This window comes from Protopterus annectens, chromosome 10.part0 (genome assembly GCF_019279795.1).
Source record: "Protopterus annectens isolate FY-2018-M chromosome 10.part0, PAN1.0, whole genome shotgun sequence".
In the NCBI taxonomy this organism is placed as follows: Eukaryota; Metazoa; Chordata; order Ceratodontiformes; family Protopteridae; genus Protopterus; species Protopterus annectens.
Genome location: NC_056744.1, coordinates 1499918123 through 1499944032, shown reverse-complemented (window position 1 = coordinate 1499944032; position 25910 = coordinate 1499918123). Strand labels below are relative to the sequence as shown.

The following is a 25910-nucleotide window of genomic DNA, read 5'->3' as shown; positions in this document are numbered from 1 at the left end:
CCTAAAGTTTTACATCCCTTGGGACATATTCGACCAATGACTAAAAAATTACCTCATTGTAATGCCCTAAATAAATAAATAAACCTACTACTTACTGAATTAACCCGATGTAATTTTCCTAATGAAAATCTTTTTTTATTTCTGTATTATGTAACATCTATTTGAATTGTGCAATATGGGTTTGTACTATACAAAATATGTATTTAACATTTAATTGAAATGCATATTATGGATTTGTGCCCTTTCTGTACTATGTATTTGTATTTCTCTGGAGCTTTTCTCCCCAGGACTCCATTGAAAATGGAATCCTTGTAGCCCAATGAACTATCCTGGAAAACAAACTACAAATAAATAAATAAATAAATAAACTTCCCTGACATAAATCATTTTTAATATGCATGAGAAAAAGGATATGCTTTGTTCATTCCCCATTTGGAGAGTACTTTTAATTTAACTAATTCATGTCTGATTCAAACGATTAATTTTTAGAGAGTGGGAACTCTAATATTCCTTAACTGAAAGCTATTCTACTGTTGTGAAATATTGGAGTACATTTGGAAAAATGTGGGCTTATAATGGGCCTGATACTACTATCCTGTACACTCATCATTCCCTGCAGAAGACAGTAGCTGAGCATTCTGTGGGTTGAACCTCAAATTAGTCCATTGTGATCAGTGCTCTTCTCCAGTTAACACATTTAGATAAATAAATAAATTAAACATTCCATGTATTGTAATGGAATGGTGTGTTATCTCACAGCTAAGAATACTTTCATTTCAAGCTACATCTAAATTCGTAATACATACAGTTATGTGTATATACTGGTGTAGGTAAACACCCAGAGCTGGATTCAGCAATAAATGACCTAGACAGTTGCCTAGGCCCCACTGGCTTGGAGAGGCCCCAATGGCTGGGAAGGGGCCTGTTGGTCAAGGGGCTACCACAACATTTACTTTTTTAATTAAAAAAATGACATGTGAAATGGTTGTTCTTCTTTAAGGACTCCCTCTGCAGTTGTGCATCCCTGCATGCATCAATACATGCACCTGTTACTACCTTCTTCATGCATCAATACATGCACCTGCTATTTGCTTCTTCATGCTTTGAGGCACACACCTGTTGCTTGTTTCATGTTTTCTATATACGTGAAATTTAAATGCATTCCTACTTGGGCCTTAAGCACAGACGAATGAACAATCCTGTCTGGACCTTAACAAATGAACAATGTTCCATCAGTAAGTAGGGTCTGTGTGTGTGTGTGTGTGTGTGTGTGTGTGTGTGTGTGTGTGTGTGTGTGTGTGTGTGTGTGTGTGTGTGTGTGTAAAATGCCTTAGGGCATGGCAGGTTACTTAATTTGCTCAGACTCAAAGTCTATACCTTAGTTATAGGAAACAAGAATCCTCTACACCAACTACCAAACTACAAAAAAAAAATGTCAGGTTCAGTGCATTTTCAAGGAATTGATTGTGAGCTTCAAGAGAAGAGAAGCTTACTGCTGCTCATGCTAAGTCTATTTTTAATGTGCAGCTCTTTTGTTTAGCAAATGGTCATCACTATTGTGCTACAAAATTTGCAACCAGTGTTAGTAGCACAACAGGTAGCATCCTTGCTCTTGATGCAGAAAGTTATGGGTTCTACTCCCACAACATGTAGCGAGACTGGTAATATTATACTGTACTTGAAGGGGCTGGGGGGGTAATAATTAAGGATCTGTTTTTGAAATGCCATTCATTCCCCAAGGATGCATAAGGTTATGGGTTCTACTCCCACAGCATATAGCTAAATTGGTAATATTGTGTTGTACTTGAAGGGGCTGGGGGTCTTGAAGTTCTGAGTATGTTCTCCTTTGGATGAGATGCTTAATAATTAAGGACCTGTTTTTGATTTGCCATTCATTCCCTTTTTGCAATATTACCAGCATACCATTTTTTTAACACAATATAGGAAGTTTATACTTCAAGGGAAGCAGGCACTGAATTTGTAGATGAAGCACTGAAATATAAAGTTGCTTGCTAACAGCAAACTCTTCACTAGTTACAGATCTCTTTAATGCAGAATTTTTCAGATTATGTTAACTTTTGCAAAGATTGTAATTATTGACTGTTATTGGTTGATTGTAATGACAGAATTTTAAGTGGCCTTTTATGATTCAAATGTTTCTTGTTTTTCTGCTCCAAAAAGCCTATGTTTGAACACTTTGTGCTTATTTGCTCAAAGCTGCAGTGAGTTAAGCCTTCTGCCCTTGCTCTACTGTTTTCCAAATACCTGCTGAGAGACTACAAATGGTAAGTGGTTATTTTCAACAGTTTTCTACATTTTCTGATTAACTAAAACAATATCTGCTGCATATTTGTTTGTTTCAATTGTGCAACTGTATTTCATGGCATTTTTTAGACTGTCTGCTATTTGAATTCCTCTTACAACTGTAATTACTGTTCATCTGCTTGTTTGTTCATTTTACGTTTGCTGTACTTGAAAACGACTAGCATTGACTACGTTCAAGTTATTGCTGAATCTAGTATTGTTTGTAACCTTTGTAGTTTGTAAAACAGTTAATATTTTGTCTGGAGAGGCCCCCCATGCCCTCATGGCAGGAAAGTACTGCACAGACGGATTGCCGGTTACAAACGCCTGCTCTCTAGCCTCACAAATATTACCATACCTCTCAACCTTTTAGAGCAAGAAATCTGTTCAAAGCCATACATAATGAGAGGACAAAGGCCCAGAAATAGGGGGAAGTTTTAAATATTGCTCTCACAAACTTAAAAAGTTGATACAACAACAGGTTTTGCATTTGCATGAATTTTCTGAAGGGTATAAAGTCTGAAACTCAAATGTCTGTCATCACTTTCTGATTTAAATTTTAAATAATTTGTCAATGATTTGCTAGAAAATCACAATTTTATGAAAAATGGACCAAAAATATAAGACAAAATCTGGACATTCTTCAAAAATCTGAACAGTTGAGAGGTACGATTATATTACCTAAACCTGGGCTCTTCACACCTAAACCTACTAATAACTTCCCCTGCTGTATTCCCTCTTCAACTGTTATACCCAGACCAAGATTATTCCTAGGACCATGAACTGTCAGTTTCCCTCCTTTTCTCCTACAAGCCTGGTTGACATGGTCTGCTGAGGCAGTGTAGCAACTACCTCATGTACACTGACAGCACCCGACTTCTAAATCATTCCTATACCATTTGTGAGAGATCCACTTGGAATCACAGCTCTCTCGTACATGGATGGTAGTACAGAGCGGGTTGTCAGCCCATCTACCACAACTCCTACTCATGACACACAGCATAGACACAGACCAACATATACAGAGGTACTCACAAAAAATCTACCTAAACACCAGAGACCTCCAAAACACATACATAATAAACCAACCATAACACCCAAAACACAAAATACACATAATGACACAAGTACGTGTCTCACCATCAAAGGCCATAAGGCAATGCACATCCACTCCAAATACCTTAATCATAGGAGACTTTTTAGTGAGACACATAGACGTCCCCCTCACAAGGCTGAACAAGGAGAAAGTCATGGTCAGCTGCCTTTCTGCTGCCAGGATTTGTCAGATCTCTCAATAGCAACTACCGTTATGATTCGGTCATAGTACATGCTGGAGTGAACAACTTGAGATGTACTTCCTTGAACTACATGAAGAAAGACATGACTGAGCTCTCGGATTATGTGTCATAGGCAGGTATTTCCATAGCCTTGAACAGCATATTACCCTCAAATAGGATGATAGCACAATATAAAAAGAAAACCATTGACTTCAATAATTGGCTTAGTTTCTGATGTCATTCTAAGGGGATCCAGTTTCTGTCAGCCTGGGATGACATGATAGATAGTCTTCAATGCCTTGCCAGAGATGGTCTTCATCTGTCACCACTGGGATTTCAGCTACTGGCAAAGGCTGTTGCCACCCCATAGTGCCTTTTTTAGGCAAGGTCACAAGGACAAAATTCCAGATATAAAATTTTCATCTAAAAACAACCTCAAGATTATGCTGCTAAACACTAGGAGTCTTGACATGAAACTGCACTCACTAGAAGCTGTCCTCACCTTGGAAGATGCAGACATTTGTGCAGTCATGGAGTCCTGGTTCAAGGCTGTAAATAGCACCCTGGCCATAATGGGTAACACCTCCTTCCACACATTTAGACCACAAACTGAAGGCATGAAAACTAAAGGAGGTGGTGTATCAATATTCATTAAAGATAAATGCACTGCCAGAATGGTTGAAAAGTATGATTCCTTGGAGACACTTCAGATGCAAATAATTCTTGGTAGAGCACCTATTCAAGTCATTACCAGCTACGGGACACACTTCATGAATCAGGACACCCACTCTGCCTACTTGGATGTATTGGAATTCATCAAGATACATCCAAACAACATGGTTCTGGGTGATTAAATTACTTGTGCTCTAACTAACTTGCCCAAAGGTTCCTTGAGTTCATTAATTAGAATGCCCAGGACCAGCTGGTGGACACCCCACCTAGGGCCACCAACATCTTGGATCTGGTGCTTACCATATGGTAGACCACTGTAGCACCCCCACTGTGAGGCCTTCTCTTGTCAGATCTGACCATAGATCAGCCTCATTTGAAGTAACTATCATACCCCCAAGCAGCAACTAAACTAAAATACTTCTCCAAAGCAGATTATATCTTTCTAAGGGATGGTATAAATAGCTTCACTGCACCTCCCCCTCAGGTGGAACTGGCAGCTATGTTGAGTACTACACCAATGCTTTTTACAAACACCTGTATAACTGCATTGACACGACTGCACCTGATAGGACCAAAACAAGCTGTTTAAGGAAGAGGAAACCTGCCTGGTGAACAACTATCAATAAGAGGCTTTAGAATAAGAGGAATAAATTGTTGTCCAAAAGTAAGAGGGAGCATCCCCTAAACTGGAAACACTCCCTCTTCCACTTTAACAAGCAAATAGGACTTTTGTAAAGTCCTCCAAAGCAAACTGTGAATCCAAATTAGCATCCTCAGCTAAGGACAACCATAAGGTGTTCTTTAGTTACATTCTTAGCCTAAAAGGTAAGACCCATATTTGCAATGGCACATACACTGAGCCTGTGGATATAGCTATCCTGTTGCCCAACAGAGTCTGTGAAAACTCCATTCCCATGCTCCCACCACACATACCCCGTGACATTCCTTCCACCTTTCCCCCACCTTGTATCTCTAGACAACAGGTCATAAATTCTGTCTGTACGGCCAAAAATACAGCATCTATGGGACCTGATAACATCCCAGGCTGCATCCTGCATGGGCTCCAGCAAGAGTTAGCAACATCATTGGGTACTCTTTTCAGTCATAGTCTAAGCACTGGCTTCCTCCCAGATGAATGGAAAAAAGCCACTGTTATCCCCTTGCACAAAGATGGTGCTTCTACTGACCTGAGAACTATAGACCTATTAGCCAGACTAGCCTTATCTGCAAGGCCATGGAGCAAATCATCATAGACCTTATCAAAAAAGATATAGGTAATTTCCAAACACTTGGCCCTACACAGTTTGGATTTGTCAAAGGGAGATCATGCCTGCTAAACCTGATGGAATTCTTCGAGACAGTCACCAAAGCCTTGGATGAGGAGAAAACTGTACATACAGCCTACCTGGATTGGCCAAGGCTTTTGACACTATTCTCCACTCAGGCATTACTGACAAACTCACTCAGCTTGGTATCAACCCTTATTTTGTTAGGCAGATCGCTAACTGCCCCACCGATAGAACCCATACAGTCAAAATAGGGGAATCCATCTACAACAGCAGACCCGTAACCAGTGGTGTTCCACAGGCATCAGTCCTGGGACCTCTACTACTTGGAATCTATTTCTTTGAAGTGCAAACAAAATTTAAAGGTCTGTGGCTAACAAAGTTTGTTGACAACTGCAAACTGGGAGCGGTCATAGAATCCCCAAACAATGTCAAGAGGGTCTTATGCAAACAAATGACTGGTGCCAAAGTCATGATCTTAAACTCAATGCAAAACAATGCATTATCATCCCTTTTGGTAAGAGCAATGTTCCAGCTAACTACCACATCAGTGGAAACACCCTAAGCATGGGCTCAGTGGTGAGAAATTTGGACATATAAGGTTGACAGCAACCTTACCTTTGATCACGATGTCTCCACAGTGGTAAGAAGGGCATTCTATATTGTTCATCTCATAAGTAAGGATACTTCCCCCAGAAAAAAAGAAGTTATAACCTCCCTGTACTCTTCCCTCATCAGCCAAAAATTGAGTACAACACCCCTTTTGGTATGTACCTTTTCAGGTACCTGCAGCAATTGGAGAGACCACAAAAGTTCCTCACAAGGAGAATTCAAGGTCTTCAGCATCTGTCCTATGTGGATCAGCTGATTTCACTGTCACTTTACTCCATTTCATACAGACTACTGAGGGGCTCTCTCGGCCTTGTGTATAAGACAATCTCTGACTCTTCTTTATTGGAAATGCTGCATATCCATAATTCCAATGGCTCACTGGTTACTTGCTCTAAAGGCCTTAACCTGGTATGTGACATTAACAAAACCTGCTGTAGGGACAGATTTGTCTTCCAGAGGTTACTGCACATGTGGAACAGACTCCAAATTCATGTCAAGAGGAATATTATTTTGTCTTTTGTTGTAATTTAGTGCTGGTGTTTCATTGCATTTTCAAAGAATGTAATGTTCAAGTGAAAAAAAGTTTATTGTTAATGCTAAGTCGGTTTTCATCGTGTGACTGCATTGTTTTGTTTAGAAAACCTGTGTTTGTGCTTTTAGTATCTATTTGGCCCTCTTAGAGCGCAATTCGGACACTGGATAGGTGACTGTAAATTCTCCCTAGAGGTTCCATCTGTGTCTCTTTTGGACAGGGTCAATAGGTGCTGATTGCTGAAACAATTGCAGAACTTGGCTAGGCTTGTAAGGGCCCTATGGCAATTAGTCTATTAACTTCTTATCCTCCTATGTTCTGAAATGGGCAATTTTGTCATTATTGGTTCATAAGTTTTGTTTCATTGCTTTCTAGAAAAATGCTTAAAATGACAAATTTAAAACACAGTCTAACAAATGGTACTGTCTTATATAAGAAATATAACTTAATACAGTCTGGAAGATGAATCAAAGAACACATGCATGTATTCTTGCATGGTCCTAAAATGTGTCCAAGGAACCTATGGTATGAAAACAGCCCAAAGGTAAACTATCCTCCACTGGTCAGATACGTTTTCTTTGAATGCAGGTTTCATTGCATTTTCAAAGAATGTAATGTTCAAGTGAAAAAAAGTTTATTGTTAATGCTAAGTCTGTTTTCATCGTGAGACTGCATTGTTTTGTTTAGAAAACCTGTGTTTGTGCTTTAAAATTTGAAATAAGTTTTAAATGAAATCCAAATCTCTGCAATCATTATAGAAGTAAAGAAGAAAACAGTACGGATACTGACAGGTTTGACCAACATTTATATTAACTGAGGAGAAACAGCTAAGTAACGGAATGGCTGCAAGGAGTTGGGGGGCTGCGGTGTGTGGGAGGACCCCAGTCCCTTACCCTGCCTAGGGCCCCATTTGTTCATTATCCAGGTATGCAAACACCAGCACTAAATTACAACAAAAGACAAAATAATATTCATAAAATGAAATACCACATCACTTTTAATTTTAGCAACCAAAGTCTTTTCTTCAGGAAATGAATTTTGAACTCCTTCATTGTTCCCTTAACCTCATAAAGCAAAGGTGAGGACTTCACAAAATGACATTTGCTAATTGCTTTGACTTTCACAAATTAAAGAAACTTGTTTACACAGCAGTTGAGCATATTACTACTGACCCTGTTTGTTCATTCGTTAACCAGTTATCACATACAAGGTTCAACTGCCTCTTTTCAAGAGCACACCTGGATCTTTGGCATGGCTGGTGGAGTCTTGTGCCTCCTACACAGGTAATATTCAGTTTAAAAGAAAAAAAGAAAACAGGTCAGGATACCTACCAGTCCTAGAGCTTATAACAGCAGTTTGAAAAATTTAAAGATATGCCATATAATCCGCCATTCTGAATCTTATTGCACTTCATGAGCAAACATGCCTGACACTGTTATGTTCTTAGCTGAACTGGGCATGCTTTGATACTGTAATGCATTATGTGTCATATCACAGAATCATAATTTTGTACTGGAGCTCTACGAATATCATTTTTTAAGAGTGAACTATCTTAAAACTGTTCATAGGACTACCATGTTCATCAGGACACATAGGAATGCAAGTTTTCTTTTTTGTCAAAAAAAGAACAAAAATGTGGCCCAATCTGTCTGAGTTATTGCAAACATTAGGGGAATTTCTTTAGTGCCTTGGTCAAATTTCCACGTCTTTATTAATACGGCCTGGGATCTCCCCTGAAAATTGGTCATGCTTAAAAAGCTAACTCAGTCAACAAAGGCAAATAAATAAAATAAGAGTAAGCGAGATGAAACTCATATTTAGTTTGAAGTTGTAGATTTTGAAATACTTTTTGTAGGATCACTGAAGACACGATAGTACAGACCTGTATTGTGTAGTGTGGTCACTGAATAAGTGATACTAGCAATATGAATTCTCATCACCAGCTTTCACTTTCATTTCACATTCTGTGAAGTGTCTCCTGATAAAAATTCTTATTCCCTGAAAAATGTTTGCTGTGCCTTTAAATGAAGGTGGTCTCTGCAAAAAGGAACCTTCCTGTTACTAGTAAAGGAAAGTGAAATTCTGAAGTAGTCAGTTTGCACAATGGCATCTAGCGGACATCCACAAGATATTATGGAGGAATTTACTTGCCCAGTTTGCCTTGAATTTTTAAATGTTCCAGTGATGTTGGAGTGTGGGCACAATTTCTGCAGGTCTTGTATTGACAGAGTTTGGGAGAGCAAGAAACAACCTTCCTGTCCTGAGTGCAGAGAGGAATGCACAGCCGGGAAATATGCAATGAACAGACTACTAGCAAACGTGATTAAAAGGGTGCAAATACAATGTGAGAAAGAAGAAAGACCAAGCCCGTGTGAGAAAGACCAATTCTGTATGGAACATAACAAAAGGCTTGAGTTGTTCTGCAAAGATGATGACATTTTGGTTTGCTCACAGTGTGTTCCTGAACATCATGGCCACACCTTCTTGACACTGCAGAAAGCACTTGACATGTACAAGGTAAAATAATAAATACTGGTCTTTATTCGATTACAAGGTTAAAGTTTACTTTTTTCATAATTTTGCTATCTTGAGATCCCTACTCCTGTGAATTTATCTCTAGCCTAAAGTCTGATTTGGCTTAACATTATTAAACTTTGAGAAAAATTCAGAAACATGAAAATCTTCTACATATTTATAAATACATAATTGCAGTGTTGCCTGCATGTCACTCTACTGATTGATATTTTGTTTTTAATGATTAGCAGATTCTTTTAGTGTCTGTCTGAGGTTGTTGTCTGCCTGTTTTACGGATCCCAACTGCTTGAAGTGATGTTTTCTGCCTCTCTCTCTATTTTCAGTATTTACTACTTGTATAACATGTTTTGTGTGTGAAGTGAGCTCCTCCATAGTTCTTGTTACTATATGAAGATGTACTGCCTTGGATGGACTGTCCTGTTTTCAGTCTTAGAAGCCTGTGATGGGCTAACAGTAGAAACAGAAGTTATCATATCTAGTGGCATTTCTATAGCAAGCACCAGCATACAAAGAGGCATATTATGGAATCGGTTAGTTCAGTGGGAAGAATTTCTCTTGGAAATAAAATCAGATACCATGAGGTATGAGGATATGCAAAGGTCTCTGCTTGAAGTTTGGATTTTTCATTTGGGAGCTGTTTTTTCTGGCAATGAAGGCTTTGATAAGCATTGTGATGCCATTGTCCCTCCTAGTATATACTGGTATGTAAAAGTGCAAACTCTGGGCAAGGACAGTGCAAGGCAATGGAGGCCTAATGGCTACTAACTCAGAAGCTTTGAGGTAGAATTCTTTGCCAAAGTACTGTTACTGAAGTTGTGCTTACTGGTCTGTGTGACAAAGGAGATACTGCCAGCACAGCTATCTGGAATTTTGTAAATAATTATATGTCATTTGTGAATATCAACATGATTTATATAAAATACTTGTGTTACAACTGTATACTGTATGTCATGTGTATATCAATTTGGTTTGTACAGACGTATGTTGAAAAGGTATTTTATAAAGTGCTTGTGTTTCAAAAACACAGTATGCCTTACTGGAAGAGAACAGAAATGTACATGCACTATTTTAACTGTTTAAATGTATAGTTTAGATAGCTGAAACTAAATTACTTTATAGGCTACAAAATAAAACATGGTATCTTTCAGTTTTCAATGCAGCTAGAGACACAGAGTCTGTGCTGGGAAGCATTCTGTATTGTCTTCGGGGTGAACTAATTACTACCTCTGGAAACATGAAGGAATGCAATTGTTTTCTGACTTCCAGCATCTGCCGAAGATCTGAGGTCTATGTAGTTTTGCAGGTAGATGCTAAATACGGGTCTATATTAGAACATCGAAGTTTCATAACTTCGAATGTCCTAATATTGACCCCTATTCAGCGAACGCTGAAAATAGCAAAGCTGCAGAACACCAACTTTCTTCCTAGGGAAGGAATTCGGTTGGCCGTTCCTGTGGCTTTGCTATTTTCAGCACTGTGGTGGAAAGTTACGGGTCGGGATCAGGTAAGTGTGCGAGTGTGTGGACGTGAGGGTTAGGGCACGTTAGGTGAGTTAGGGTTAGGCCATGGGTGAGGTGAGTGTACGATAGTGACGGACCTTAGAGTTAGGGTTTGGGTTAAGGTAAGTCGATAGCTAGTAGTGTATGTACAGTTTAGTGTAGGGTTAGATGTAGGATTTTAGGTGTATGTGTGTGGATTGTTGTTTGTTTGATGTGCTTGTGATGTGTGTCAGAACAGCAAATTTTTTCCCTGGGAAAAAATTAGCTGTTCTGCATGTTTGATATTGTCAGCGTTCGCTGAATAGGGGTCGATATTAGAACATTCAACGTTTTAAAAAGTCGATGTTCAAATATAGACCCGCTAAATACTGCCAGCGTACAGCAGTGGGGATTTCACCTGGGAACTACAAGTCAGATGACAAGAAGTGATGTCATTCTGCAAGCTATTCCAGCAGTAATATATGAGATATTATTTTGAGAGGTCTCTTGGTGAGACAGAGCATTCTGTATTCTGTCTTGCACCTGGCAACAGCTAGAAGATCCATTCACCACATCTGTCTTGCTCTATTAGTAAGCTGTTTGGTTATAGTAATATTGTTAAAGTGGGTCTATATCAGAAGACCAAATGGAAGTAACACCAAATGGCAAAACATTGAAAAGACCGGTCCTCAAACTTGCTGTTGTGGGGGGCTGTGCACCCCCCCTGCTAAATATATATTCCAACTCCGAGATCGCACTACAGTGAGGAAAGGGCAAATATTCCAATCTTCACTGTACTGCAATCTCACAAACAGCACTTCAAGGTCCGTTCTTTTCGATGTTTTGCCATTCGCTGTTATTTCCATTTGGTCTTCTGATATAGACCCATTAGAGTTGGTCAGGAATTTAGTGAGGTTTAGTTTAGATATTTTCTTTATTTATTTCAGACTGTTCTGCAATGTTGTTTTAAGCATTTCCTGTGGTTTTCAGCTCTGATGTCACTGTGAATATATATTTAGCCTTGTTCTTTTATTATGTATTATTAAATATATTTAAATCTTTCATTGTGGCAGATCTGTGCAGAGATATTTAAGTTTTGAGAGTACTTCCATATTTATTTGGTGACACTATGTGGGCTACTTCTAATAGCCTTGATCTTGGTCAAACAACCATTTAAATTAAATATTACACAGTAAAAGTGAACACCCTTTGTTAAGGGCCTTAAAGTAGCTGATAAGGGGCTCTGGTGCAGAAGGGGTCATAGCTAATAAACCTGTGCCAGCCTTTCTCAGGTGTGTGTGTGTGTGTGTGTGTGTGTGTGTGTGTGTGTAAAACACAAATCTCGAAGAGTGTGTGTGTCAGCTTCTTGGGCAGGACACTGAGCACTGGTTGGGCAGAGAGAGTGTTGGAGGACTTGGCTTGGAACACTGGCTTATGGACTCAGCTGTATAGTTGTGCCAGTGGGGAGTCTTATTGGGGATCTGGAGAAAAGAGTGAGAAACCAACCCTAGATTAACTGTGTTGTCTGTGTGCTCTCAAGGGGAAATTGCACTTGATGCGGAGAGCTGCATTTGGAACTAGTGTGTGTGTGTGTGTATACCTATAATCCTCCCAGTGTATGTACCCCACTGTTGCCAGTGTGAGGATACTGGTCCATTGGTAGGTTGAAACATTTTGGTTGGCAGTGGTGGGATATCCACATCACATTTGGTGGGCAGTGGTGTGGATATTGAACTCCTGTAGCCTGTAAACAGTGGTAACCAAAGAAGGTGTTTGTACGCACATGCAGCCACATGGTGGTCATTCAGAGTTTTACATCACAATAATTTTATTTACTTTTTGTTAGCTTAGTTAGTCAGGGAGAGTAGGCAAGAATGTCAGCAAAGGATTATGGCAAGCTGACAAGGAGCCAGTTGGCTGGGATGTGCCAAGCCGAAGGAGTGGGGCATGCCAACCTGACTAAAGGAGAAATGATTTTAGCCTTAGTCACAGCTGCATCACAGTCCAGCAACCAAGAAGACAACCAGACTGGCCTTGGGGATGTACAACTCTCAGAAAATGGAAAGTTCAACTTTGCTCCAGAGGACTTAAAAATCCATCTGGAGTTAAAGAGACTTGAACTGGAGGACACACATCTGAAACTAGAATCAGCAGAGAAACTGCAGTGTTTGGAGGTCAAAGCAGAATTAGCAGGGGGACTGCAGTGTTTGGAGGTCAAAGCAGAATTAGCAGAGGGACTGCAGTGTTTGGAATTAGAACCAGCAGACAGAATGAGATGAAAATGAGCATCAGAGGAAACAGGAAAAGGAAATGCTGACTCGTTGCCAAGGTTATGGAGGTAATGGGGAAGGGAATAACCAAGACCCAGAAGCAATAAAGGTCAGTAAAATTCTTCCACCATTTACAGAGGGTGATCATTTTGATAGTTTTACTCATATGTTTGAAGGGGTTTGTAAACAGTATAATGTTGACCAAGGACTCTGACCCCCTTACTCTATGGTAAAGCTGTAACTGCTGTTTCTAAATTGTCTGGTACTGATTTCTTAAATTTAATACGGTTAAAATTTGTTTATTAGAGTGTTTGAAGTTAACACCTGAAGCTTATAGAAAACATTTCATGAGCATATACACAAGGCAGATGAAAGTGTGTGTGATTATGTTGCTGAGTTAAGCACTTATTTTCATAGTTGGATGAGTGTGAGTCAGGTCATCACTTTTGAAGGGCTAGCAGACCTTTTGGTGAGGGCACATGCCCTTAACAATTTACTTGAGGACATGATAATCTGGTTGGCAGATAGGGAATGCAGTACCACAGATGAGTTGGGGAAAAAGGGAGACCTATACCTTGCAAGCAGGGCATCACTGCACAGGAAAGGGTTACCCAGTGCTGCACATGAGTCTAAGGGAACCCATGGTGGGCAGCCTGTCACCCCAACTAAGTCTGTCAATAGCAGGGGAAGCCAATAGTTCAGGTATATGTCCAGGATCCAGGGTTAAATGTTTTAAATGTAACCAGTGGGGTCATGCAGCATATAGATGTCCACAGAGGCAAGGTGAGGAACAAAAGGTAGGGGAGCCAGCAAGTGGGAATGGCAGAATGCCGGTGGTAGGTTGTCTGGAGATAACAAGGATACCAAACTACCACAAAAGGTTATATCCTACCTTAGTTGATGAGAAACAGGCCACTGCTAAGACAGACACAGCATCTGACCTAACCATTGTGAAGCCTGCAGTGGTTAAAGAAAAGGACTACTTGCTTAGGTAGTCTATTCCAGTCAGAGCTTTAGGAGGGATGCCATACCTTTGGCTAGGGTTCACCTTGAATGGGAGGGTGGAAAGGTAAGCAAGAAAGTAGGTGTGTTTGAGGATATCCCTGCAGGTGTCCTGATAGGGAATGAATTTTATAATGCAGTACCTTATGTGCATGCAGTGACATGCAGTCAGGCTTGGAGACAGGCATGTTGTTCTGGTAGCCTGTGTGGGGGGGGGGGCCCACAAAGACCACGCACTTGAAACCAGGACTGCTGAATTGGCTACTTCAGGGAGGAAGCTACCCTGTAGCAGTGAGACTGAAGGTGAGCCACAGCTGCTAGTGGGTACTGATGTTCCTTTGGATAGAGTGACTGCAAGGGCAGAGGTGAGTAGTAGTACCCAGGCTGACAGTGACACACCTCTGTCAGAGGATACCAAACTTCCTGTAGAAGGAGCGCTGGGTAGGGTTACAAAGAGAGAGTTGAGACAGGCTCAGCTCTAAGTCCATACATTACAAAGCTTGAGGGAGGTAGCCAGGGAGGTGCCTTATTCTCAAGGAAAGGGGGAATCTGTATACTGGGACAAAGGGGTACTGTATAGAGAGTGGACCCCTGAAGGAGGGCTAGAAGGTGAGGTAATACAGCAGTTGGTAGTGCCCAGTCCCTACCGTCTGGCACTTCTAGCCATAGCCCATGACATTCCCTTTGCAGGTCATATGATCATAAAGCATACCAAGAGACATACTGTGCAGACCTTTTAATGGCCTGGGATTTCCATGGATATAACAGGGTACTGCAGAACCTGTGAGCAGTGCCAAAAGGTAGGCAAGGCAGGAGAGAAGGTCAAAGTTCCTTTGGTGCCTTTGCCTGTGTTGAGGAGTCATTTCAGAGGGTAGCTATGGATATTTTGGGGCCTCTGAGTACCCCAAGTTCTACAGGGAAGACGTATATCCTACTGATAGTAGATTATGCTACCAGATACATTGAGGTGGTGGCCCTGTCCTCCATTGAGGCAGAAAAGGTGGCAAATGCTTTGTTAGAGATTTGCAACAGGGTAGGTTTCCCAGAATAACTACTGACTGACAGAGGTGCCAATTTCATGTCAGACGTGCTGTCTTGTCTGTGGAATAACTGTGAGGTGAAGTACCTAAACACCAACCCTACCATCCCCAAACTAAAGGTCTGGTGGAGAGGTTAAACTCTACACTAAAGACCATACTACTGGCAATTGCAGGCCAGTTCAAGAGGGAGTGGGAGAAATATTTGCCCCATCTGTTATTTGCTTATACAGAGGTGCCCCAGGAATCCACATGTTTTTCACCCTTTGAGTTACTGTATGAGCATAGGGTGAGGGGACCTCCACATTTGGTTTGTGATGAGTGGGGGTTTGAGTGTGAATCCCACAAGGAATCTGTTGTGGCATCTGTCCTAAATCTCAGGACAAGGCTGAAGAAACTCATGGGCTTGGCCCAGGAGAACCTGGCAGAAGCCCAACAGCAGAAAAAGGTCTGGTATGACATGAATGCTCAAGCTAGAGAGTATGCTGTGGGGTAACAGGTTATGGTTCTAATTCCTGTCAGATGCAACAAGCTGCAGGCAGCTTGGGAGGGACCCTTCAAAGTGGTAAGGAAGGTCAATGATGTTAACTACATGTTAGAACTGCTAGGCAGGATGCAGGGGCACAAACTGTACCATGTTAAGATGATGAAACCTTACCATGATAGAGAGGCCCTTGTGCTAAGTATTTGCAGTGGATGGCAGGAGGAGTCTGAGGGGGATCTGGTGACTGTTCTCCTCAGTGAGGCTCAGACTGACACCTCAGTGGAAGGGGTAGCAATGTTCCAGCAGCTATATCCTACCAAGGTTTGAAAAATCCGAGCAGTGTTACAGGAGTTTGGGGGCATGCTCACTGGGAAACCCGGGTGTACCCACCTGGTGCAACACCATGTGGATACAGGACCCCAGTGACCTATAAAGCAGGCCCCTTATAGAGTGACTGAGAGAGTCAAACAGACTCTGAGGGAGGAGATACAGGAAATGTTAAAACTGGTGTAATACAGGAATCCAGCAGTCTTTGGGCCTCCCCAGTGGTGCTGGTACCAAAGAAGAATGGCAGTACCAAGTCCTGTGTGGACTACAGAAAATTAAGTAGTCACACAGAGTCAGATGCTTACCCCATGCCTAGGACAGATGAAGCCCTAGAGCAGCAGGGTGGGGCTAAGTATCTTACCACTACTGATCTTACTAAGGGCTATTAACAGGTGTCTTTGACTCCCAATGCTAGAGAGAGGTCAGCCTTTGTGACTCCTTTCTGCTTATATGAATTCATGAAGATGCCCTTTGGGATGCAAAATGTCCCAGTGACTTTCCAGAGGCTGATAGATCCTATTCTATCAGGAGCAGGAGGTTTTGCCTTTGCTTACCTGGAAGATATTGCCATGTACAGCCATTCCTGGCAAGAGTACCTTCAGTATGTCAGGGAGGTGCTGGGCAGACTATAGAGGGCAGGGTTGACCATTAAGCCCAGTAAGTGTCAGGTGGGTATGGCAGAGATCTCCTACCTGGGACATAGAGTGGGGAGTGGTAAGATTAGACCAGGACCTGACAAAGTGAAAGTCATTCAGGCATGACCTGCTCCTGTCACCAGAAAGCAGGTGTGGGCTTTCTTAGGGACAGCAGGGTACTACAGAAAGTTTGTCTCCAATTATAGTAACATAGCTCCTCCCCTCACAGATCTGACAAGGAAAAACAGGCCAGATAAGGTATTGTGAACCCCAGCATGTGAGCAGGCATTCCAGAAGCTTAAAGAAGCTTTGGGAGGACCCTCTGTCTCAGCCAGTTCAGATTACAGCAAATAATTTGTTGCAGGTGGATGCTTCAACCCATGGGTTGGGGGCTATACTCAGCCAGGTTTCTCAGAGGGAGAAGAGCACCCAGTGATATATCTCAGCCATAGGCTCCAACCCAGGGAGGAATGCTATGCAGCTGCAGAAAAGGAATGTCTAGCCATAGTGTGGGCACTGCAGAAACTTCAGCTATATCTTTATGGAAATAAATTCACTGTAGTTACAGACCATAGTCCCTTAACATGGCTACATTGAGCCAGCCAGCAAAATTCCAAGCTACTAAGGTGGAGCCTAGGGTTGCAGGCATATTATATGATGCTGCAACACTGCAGTGGGGTTAGCAATGCCATTGCAGATGAACTGTCAATACAGGATATGGGGAAATGTATTCTCAGATAGACTTATCCCTCTCAAGCAACATTTCTCAATGGTCACTTGAAAAACTAGCTGGGTCTTCAAAAGGGGGAAGAAGTGTGACAAAGGTGGTACTTCTAGCACAGCTAGGTAGAATTTTTTAAATAATTATATGCCATTTGTGAATATCAACATAATTTATATAAGATACTTGTGTTATAACTGTATTAGAACTGTATGTCATGTGTATATCAAACTGGTTTGTATAGACATGTGTGTTGAAAAGGTATTTTATAAAGTGTTTGTATTTGAAATGCATCCACAGTGTGCCCTACTGGAAGAGAACAGAAATGTACATGTACTATTGTTAATGTTTAAATGGAGCAGAGGAAACTGGAGGGCTGACTTCAGTACAGCAAAGTTTTGAAAAATACCTGAAATTAAATTACTTTATAGGTTATGCAATAAAACATGGTATCTTTCAGTTTTCATTGCAGCTAGAGAATTAGAGTGTGTGCTGGAAAGCTTTCTGTATTGTCTTCAGAGTGAACTAATTACTACCTTAGAAAGCATGAAGGAATGCAATTGTTTTATGACTTCCAGCACCTGACAAAGATCTAAGGTCTATGTATTTTTACAGGTAGATGCTAAATACTCCCAGGTTCCGGCAATGGGGGCTTCACCTGGGAACTACAAATCAGATGACAACAAGGGATGTCATTCTGCGAGCTATCCCAACAGTAATATTTGAGATATTATTTTGAGAAATCTCTTACTGAAACAGAGCATTCTGTATTCTGTTTTGGACCTGACAACAGCTAAGAGATCCATTTACCACATCTACCTTGCTCTCTTAGTAAGTTCTTAGGTTATAGTAATTCTTTTAGATTCAGTCAAGAATATAGTGAAGTTTAGTTTAGATATTTGTCTTTATTTATTTGAGACTGCCTGTAGTGTTGTCTTAAATATTTTTGTGGTTTTGAACTCTGATGTCACTGTGAATATATATTTAGTATTGTCTTGTTATTTTATTATTTATTATTAAACATATTTAAACCTTTCATTGTGGCTGATCTGTCTAGAGATATTTAAGTGTTGAGAGTACTTGCATATTTATTTGGGGATACTTTGTAGGCCACTTCTAGTAGCCTTGCTCTTGGTCAAACTACCATTTGTATTAATATTAATATTACATAGTAAAAATGGACACCCTTTGTTAAGGGCCTTAAAGTAGCTGATAAGGGGTTCTGGTGGCAGGGGCAGAATGGGGCATAGCTAGTAAACCTGTGCCAGCCTTTCCCAGGTACGTGTGTGTGTGTAAAATAAATCTCCAAGACTGTGTGTCAGCTACTTGGGAAGGGACACAAAGCACTGGTTGGACAGAGAGAGTGTTGGAAGACTTGGCTAGGAACTCTGGCTAAGGACTCAACTCTATAGCTGTGCCGATGAGGAGATTTATTAGGGATCTGGAAAAAGAGTGAGAAATGAGCCGCGGTCTCTGTATTCTTTTAAGGGAAATTGCACTTGATGCGGAGAGCTGCAACTGGAATTACTGTGTGTACCTATCATCCTCCCAGTGTATGTCCTCCACTGTTGCCAGTGGTGAGGATTGATGCTGCTTGATTAGTGGTCCAGTGGTGGGTCATCACAGTCTGTAGGTTGTATGTTTGGCTGTTCAGATTCTGTGAGACCTTGTGAGGTCTTAGCCCCGCCTGTTGGAATTGAAAATACATGCCATAATAGGGACTCCTCAACCAACAGTGGTGTACACAATCCTCTTCTATTTGCTGGGAAACATTGGTGTTGTGGAAGTGATCTAATAGCCAGGACATTTTGATGGTGTTTCTTATTGCAGGATAATCAAACATCACTGTAGACACTAAGACATACCAGAACCCTCTGCTAGAACTACATCTACATTAAAAGAGTATCCAGGCAATCTTCCAAGTCAAGGTTAGGCTGGAGTTTTAGCTATTAATAGCCAAGGATAATTTGGTTCTCAGATTCTGCTACTTTGAAGAGGACAAATATGAGTGGCTAGGGGACATATTATTTCTACACAGCAGGCAAATGTTTTTTATGTATTCTTTTCATTTCCTCAACTCATCATTTGATTACAAGATTTTGAGTTGGAGGGCTTGGCTTCATCTTAGCAATTCTGAGGTTGCCCACGGTAGTATGCTGTTTGACCCTTAAGCTTTTAGTTTCTCTTGACATTATTCTAAACCATGATATTAGTGCCACCACACTGTGGCAGGATGACCACTTTCAACTTGATGCATGCTTCCTGTAGCAGCTTCTGTTATTTCTCCTCATTTTCCAGGGAAATATCAGCAGTGCTAAAACAGGAGGTCTTTCACTAGAAGTATGTACACAACAAAGCTGAGAAATGTCACTGTTTCAGCAGAAAAGTATATTTTGCCTTCTCAGTCACTGAATATCCAAGTCTGGAAGAATTGTGTCAGGAAACTGTTTTATATGGGCTACAGTTATTGTGTTGTCAAGGATCGTGTTCCCATTAACTCAACACAGCATGACTTGGAGGGGGGACATAGCAGACCCTGAGCTTGGTACAGAAGATTAAACTTTTTTTAGCCATTCTTATGAAGGACCATTATCTTCTTTGAGACTTGAATTTGGTGTTGGTTATGTTCGTCTATTAACCTTTGATCTCACTGGGTACATATATCTGATAATCATCTCCAGAAAGATCTTGTTCCTGATAGACTTTAATTCTTCTAAGTGGGTCAGTGAGCTGTAGGCATTGTTACATTATGAACATTGTTTGGTCTTCAATGATGACTGTTTGTCACTGAGGATCAAATTTTTCCTTTGTCCATTGGTGATATCTGAATTCTCCTTCAGCTTGTCTGTCCTTACCCCATTTTACCTTAGTTAGGGCAGAACTAAAGGGGACTGCATCCTGCACAGTTTTAATGTTCGCTGTTGTATTTTCAACTCTAGGGGGAGCATGAGTTCAGAAGACGTATCTGTATGCCTGCTTAGAGCATGGTAAAAAGGGACATGAGAACTAAAAAATAAACCTTAGCCAAAGGGAATGCCGATTGGATTATTCTTTCATGCATCAGCTCAGTGGCTGTCAACTTTGGCTGACTAAGGTCATTTCACCCAGAGTTGTGCACATAGTAAATATTTACATTGATGCCACATGGTCTGTAGTCCATGCCATCACGAGATGCTGTAGCTGGATCTCCACTCCACTAAAAGAGTATCATTTTTTGTACTTCAGGGTTTTGAGTGCTTCAGTTTGGTACTTTCTGAGCCCAGGATTTTTGCTTTATTTTTTAATTTGCACTTTACATATAAGTGGTGACTTTTAGATATCACTTAGTATTCTACCTAGTTCCCAACCACTACAGAGGTCCCCTTAAACTAAACTGTAGTAGTCCATCATTGTATCTGTGATGTGATAAGTAGGGGTCTATATTAGTTCGCCAAAATCTGATTTCAGCGAACACCTAATCGTCAACCCCGATTTAGAGAATATCACTTCATCGATTTGCTGACTTTACCATCGGCAAAGAAGTAGATGGCTGACTACACAACTTTGCCCTTTACTCCACTGTAGTGCTATTTCAGAGTTGGTATATATATAGTTAGGGTGGGTGGGGGCAAAGCCTCCCACTTGAGTGGGTTTGATTTACATAGATGTTGGTCTGTTTTGCTGCAGGGCAAGTATATACTTGCCCTTGGAAAATTCAGCAAATCGCTGAAGCAATTTTCGCTGGTTAGGGGTCGATGATTCCGTGTGGGCTGAAATCAGATTTCAGTGAACAAATATAGACCAGATAAGTTGATGCTATTTCTTTAGATGGGCCTACAAGCACTACAATATATGATAACCAGTCAAATTAAAATCCTAAAGTATTATACTGTAATAATCATAACTGCTAGTCAGCATAATCTGGTTGAACCTGTGACTGGGAGCACCTGCCTTGTATCCTTTATATCAGGAGCATGCCACCCTTTCCTACCAACAGGAATAGATATGCAGAACAGGTGATAGATTAGATTTATACTATAGTAGCTTGGAGGAACAGCCTATGACGTACATTTATGGCATCAGCTTGAGTTACTTAATGATCTCTGTGTTAAAGCAGATGAGTACTGCCTGTCATGTAAACTGGATTTAAATCTGATGAACTTTAAGGGTGAAATCACTCATCTATTTGTTTTCCAACAAAGAAGTTTTGATTTCTAAACAAGTTGCATTTGCTTGATTACTTTGAAGTCTTAGCTGAGCTTATATACAGTGCAATGTCATTTTTTCCTAATTTTAAGGATTCTCAGCCAACATCTTTGTTGTTCACAAGTACCAGTTTTCCCTTTTGTTCTCCTTACCCTCCTAAGGCTGGAAAACAATTGTGCCTCAACACAAGGATCTGTACTCCACACACACACACACACACACACACATATATATATATATATATATATATAATATAATTTCCATATATGGGTTCCGTTCAGAAGCTTGAAATACTGAAATCTCGAATTTCAGTATCTCGAGCCCAAGAAGCCGAATCCACAGAACAGCAAAAGTTCAGAAGCATGAAATTTAAAACTTCGAATACCGGAGGTTTTGAATTTCACGCTTCTAAACTTCCGCTTCGGTCATGTCTTCAAGTAAGTATGTGTGTGTTAAGGGGTTTGGGTATGGACTGTGGTGTGTGTCAATGTGTTTTGTTGCCGTGATGTGTGTGTGCGAGGAGAATGTAGCTTGCATGGTGGTGTTTTGTGTGTGTTTGTATGTAGTGCGACCTCAGAGTGGGAATATTTAAGTAGGGGGTGTGTATGGGCGCAGTCCCCCACATGGGGGGTGCAGGGAGGCTTGACCCCCTGCTTTCATGTAGTAGATAGATTGTGTGTGTTTCTGTGGAGAATGGTGTGTGTGTGTGTGTGTGTGTGTGTGTGTGTGTGTGTGTGTGTGTGTGTGTGTGTGTGTGTGTGTGTGTGTGTGTGTGTGTGTGTGTGTGTGTGTAGTAGTACTTCAAAATTCAAAACCTCAGGTATTCGAGGTTTTGAATTTCGCGGTTTTCAGGTTTCATTGTATGGATTCGGCTTCTTGGGCTCAAAATACTGAAGATTTCAGTATTTTGAGCTTCTGAAGTGAATATATATATATATATATATATATATATATATATATATATATATATATACGTGTATATTGATTCTTTAAGTGATCTTCATACCTCAGAAACATAGATCACAGTGATCTTAGTTCAAATTCTGACAAGCTGAAATTGTTATACTAAAAGTTAGTAAGATTATCATAAAAGAAAAAAGTTAAGTAAAAATAGGAGGGATGCCACCCATGAGTTAACAAAAAACAAATGAACATGACATGGTAAGTTGGAACCTAAATGACCACTTTAAAGAACTGAAAGTGTGAAGGGAGAATTGTAGAATGGGAAATATTCTTTTCTTTAGAAATAGAGTCCATCTGCCAAGAAATTGTTAGTGTCTGGATTTAAATGTGGAAAATATCTTTGTCTTTGATCTCTTTTTATGGGTGATACATTGGTTAGTGTTACACTGAATATGATTTCTGCTTCAGAGTACTAATGTTGGTTTGGAAATTTGTGGTTTCCCCCTTGTCCCCTGTTAAGTGTCACATCATCATTCTACTGACAGTGTCAGTTATCCACCTGTTGTGGAGTGGAGGTGTCCTGCCAGTACACTTTACAACTCCGTGTCACTGTCCTCAGGATGTGATGTACATATTTGACTAACAACAGTCAACATCAGCCACCTGTGGAAAGAAGAAGAGGGGGTTGCTTCTGGGCTGACCCTGTTAAGAATTTTATGTAATACATGGTTACTGAGACCTGTGAGTGATGTATTGCTTTATTCAAGAAAAAATTAGCCTAACTTACGATGCATTGTTTGATGACGTTGTTCAACTATTGATATGGATTTCAGCCCTGAGGATGAGAAATATTAAGGATTAGATTTACACAGGGGCTACATGCAGTACTTGCGTCTTGATGTAGTAAATCTATATGTATAATAAAATCCATACTGTGGCTGATGTTGTGCTGTGAAAGTACTGGTGTCAACACTACCTTTGATGAGTCTGGTAGCATCCTTGTCAGCACCAAAGTCATTACCCCTTATGGACAGATGGTATTCCTCATCTGGTACTAAAGGTTGTACTATGGAAAGGCCACCTCGAGAACATGTACAGGCAGTTGCATTCTGTACAGTTTTGCCTTTGCATGGCCAACAATGTCATCTGTTTTTTCCTGCACTGTGGCAAGGGCACAGTTCCTCTGTTACAGCATTGATGACAGCCATTACGTGACTGAATGCCTTAAACTTTTCTGCCAGTTTTGGCCCCCCTTTACTAAACATTTGTTTCCCATACATCCATGAGGATATGACTGTTCTCAATGTCTCTACAGTGATTTTTCCTGGTGCTGTACCATATTGTACATTTAAGCAAATATTGCAAATATTGTCTCACAGTTAACCAATGTGCCCAACACATGACTTCCCAAAGTTATAGTTTTCTTTCATGTATGTCAAGCCAGTATTGCAATTTTTGTCCAGTGTCATTCTCCCTACTAATGCTGCCTGATGTTACCTGCAACGAAATATTGTCCAAACATGAACCACTTTCCCACACGACACCCTACAGTAGTAGTAATTTTCCAGCACAACCATAACAACTATTGGAGAAATGTAGGAAGTGCAGTATTAAACTTTTATCTGTCATGTATGCCTGTTGTGCTAGTGCTAAATGTTTATATATTTTTCCTGTTAGGCTGTGGTATTGCTTAGGTAATATACTTAAATTAAGTTACATATTGCTGTTTATCCTGTACCAAGCCACTGATAGTGAAAACTAGACCATAAAACACCTTAACACATGCATAAAGCTACAGAAATGTCACTGTTCACATTCCCACTGTTGTCATTCATAAGCCCGTAAAACACCATTAACGAACATGTCTTACTAGTAAGAGAAAGGTTCTGGACATCAGGTATCAGTCATCTACACAACTGTTCTTTTTGCTAATTTCTGTGTCTTGATTAATTTCTAATTATTTTAGTTAGTTCATGCTTTTTGCAGACTGTCGACAAAGAACTTGAAAAAATGGCAGACTGAAAGCAGTTGTTGTAAGGTACTGATGATTTAGAACTTTCTTATTCAACTGATGCTCAGCCATGCTAATCTCCATGAACTGCACTTTAAAACAGTTGTGTACCTTAAATTTTTGACATAAATATCTGTGGGCGGTCAGGATAAACTGTGCTGCACTGTGATGGCCTTGTAATCGTGCATGAATGCAGAGCGCTTCTCAGTAATGTTTAAACATGCTAGACATGATGTCCTTTAACTCTGTTGATCTGCAAGTGAGAAGCATATAAAGGGTGCCATAAAAAGTGTCTGATGCTGATATCTTCTGCCATATGTACAACAGACGTACATAGGGGCTACACCCCCCCCCCCTGATCATAAGTAAGCATGGTATTCCTTAAGCCCTTTAACTCTGTATTGATCTGCAGGTGTGTCAGCCATGTTAAAGTGTGCAGCAACATCTATCTGATGCTGAGCAATCTGCCATATGTGCAGTACAGCTGTAAATGGGGTACACCCACCTTACTCATGTTTGTATGCTATACTTCATTAACTCTGACCTGAAAGTATAGCTGTCTATCTAGCTTTTTGCTAATTTCTGTGTCTTGATTAATTTCTAATTATATATATATATATATATATATATATATATATATATATATATATATATATATATATAAAATTTATTTATATATGTGTATAATATAAAATCATATATGGTTGTAATTCAAAAGGTGGAATACGTATTTGTTTGAAAAAGTTTTGTCTGTGACAAAAAGGGGGATAATGGACAAATATTGCATGCTGTGTGAATCACATGTGGTTGAATTTAGTTTTATATAGTGTAGGTTAGCAAGAGTGTGCAGGAAAATTAATGTTTGAATAAAAAATAATTGTGAGGATGTGCAGGTCTGTGCTGTAGCAGTTGTGAATATGCAAGTGTTCATGGGTAAGGGATAGAGTAAGCTTTAGGTGAGTGGATAGGTTTAGTGTTGTGCATGTTTTGTATTATGTGTGCTCTGTGTCCTTTTGTGTGACACTGTTAGGGAAAAGTTATTAATAACACTCCCCCTGTGCCATCTTACTCATATGTGCTACCTTAACAGTAACCCTGCCCCTTACCCCCTGTCCCAGTTCTTAGCCTTACACATTATGTTACTAAAAACTTTTTCATTAATAGTATCACTAATTAGGTTCCTCCCTACAGTCGATTGGTGTTTGAAAGACATGCATGAATGGGAGAGCATTCGTTGAAGGCTGGGCATTGGGCGGGCACCTCGGCACTGTAAAAGTCTACTGCCAATCATTAGCGGACTGGAGTTCTGCTGTGGCAACCCCTAACCGGGAAAAGCCGAAAGAAGAAGAACAAGTATCACTAATTAGGTGACACTTAAGCTTGGTTTTGTAGCTGAAAGTTTACTGATAGAGGGCTTTTTTCGTGGGAGAGAAGTATTCAGTATTTTGTGATTCTCAAATTTTTTGTTCAACCCTTTGTGATTCTCTCTTTTAAGTTTTCTTTCTTTCATAAAATAATCATATGCATTACCCTGTGGGCCTCAAGGTGAGTGGCAGACCTATACCCCCCCTACTTAAGAGCTTCAGAACCTGATGAGGAAGTGTTTGAGCAGGTGATAGGTAGATGCCTTCAATGATTT

At 40.4% G+C, this 25910-nt stretch overlaps 1 protein-coding gene across 5 annotated transcripts in view; it reads left to right on the top strand.

The window, feature by feature from the left end:
• The first annotated feature begins 8766 nt into the window (after positions 1-8766).
• The window catches only part of LOC122813687 (zinc-binding protein A33-like), a 187589-nt gene continuing 170445 nt past the window's right edge, over positions 8767-25910 (top strand). For all 5 annotated transcript variants that reach the window (XM_044086141.1, XM_044086139.1, XM_044086140.1 and 2 more), the window contains exon 1: positions 8767-9200. In XM_044086141.1, coding sequence (XP_043942076.1) covers positions 8787-9200 — 414 coding nt within the window. In that variant the 5' untranslated portion in view covers positions 8767-8786. The remainder of the gene's footprint in view (positions 9201-25910) is intronic.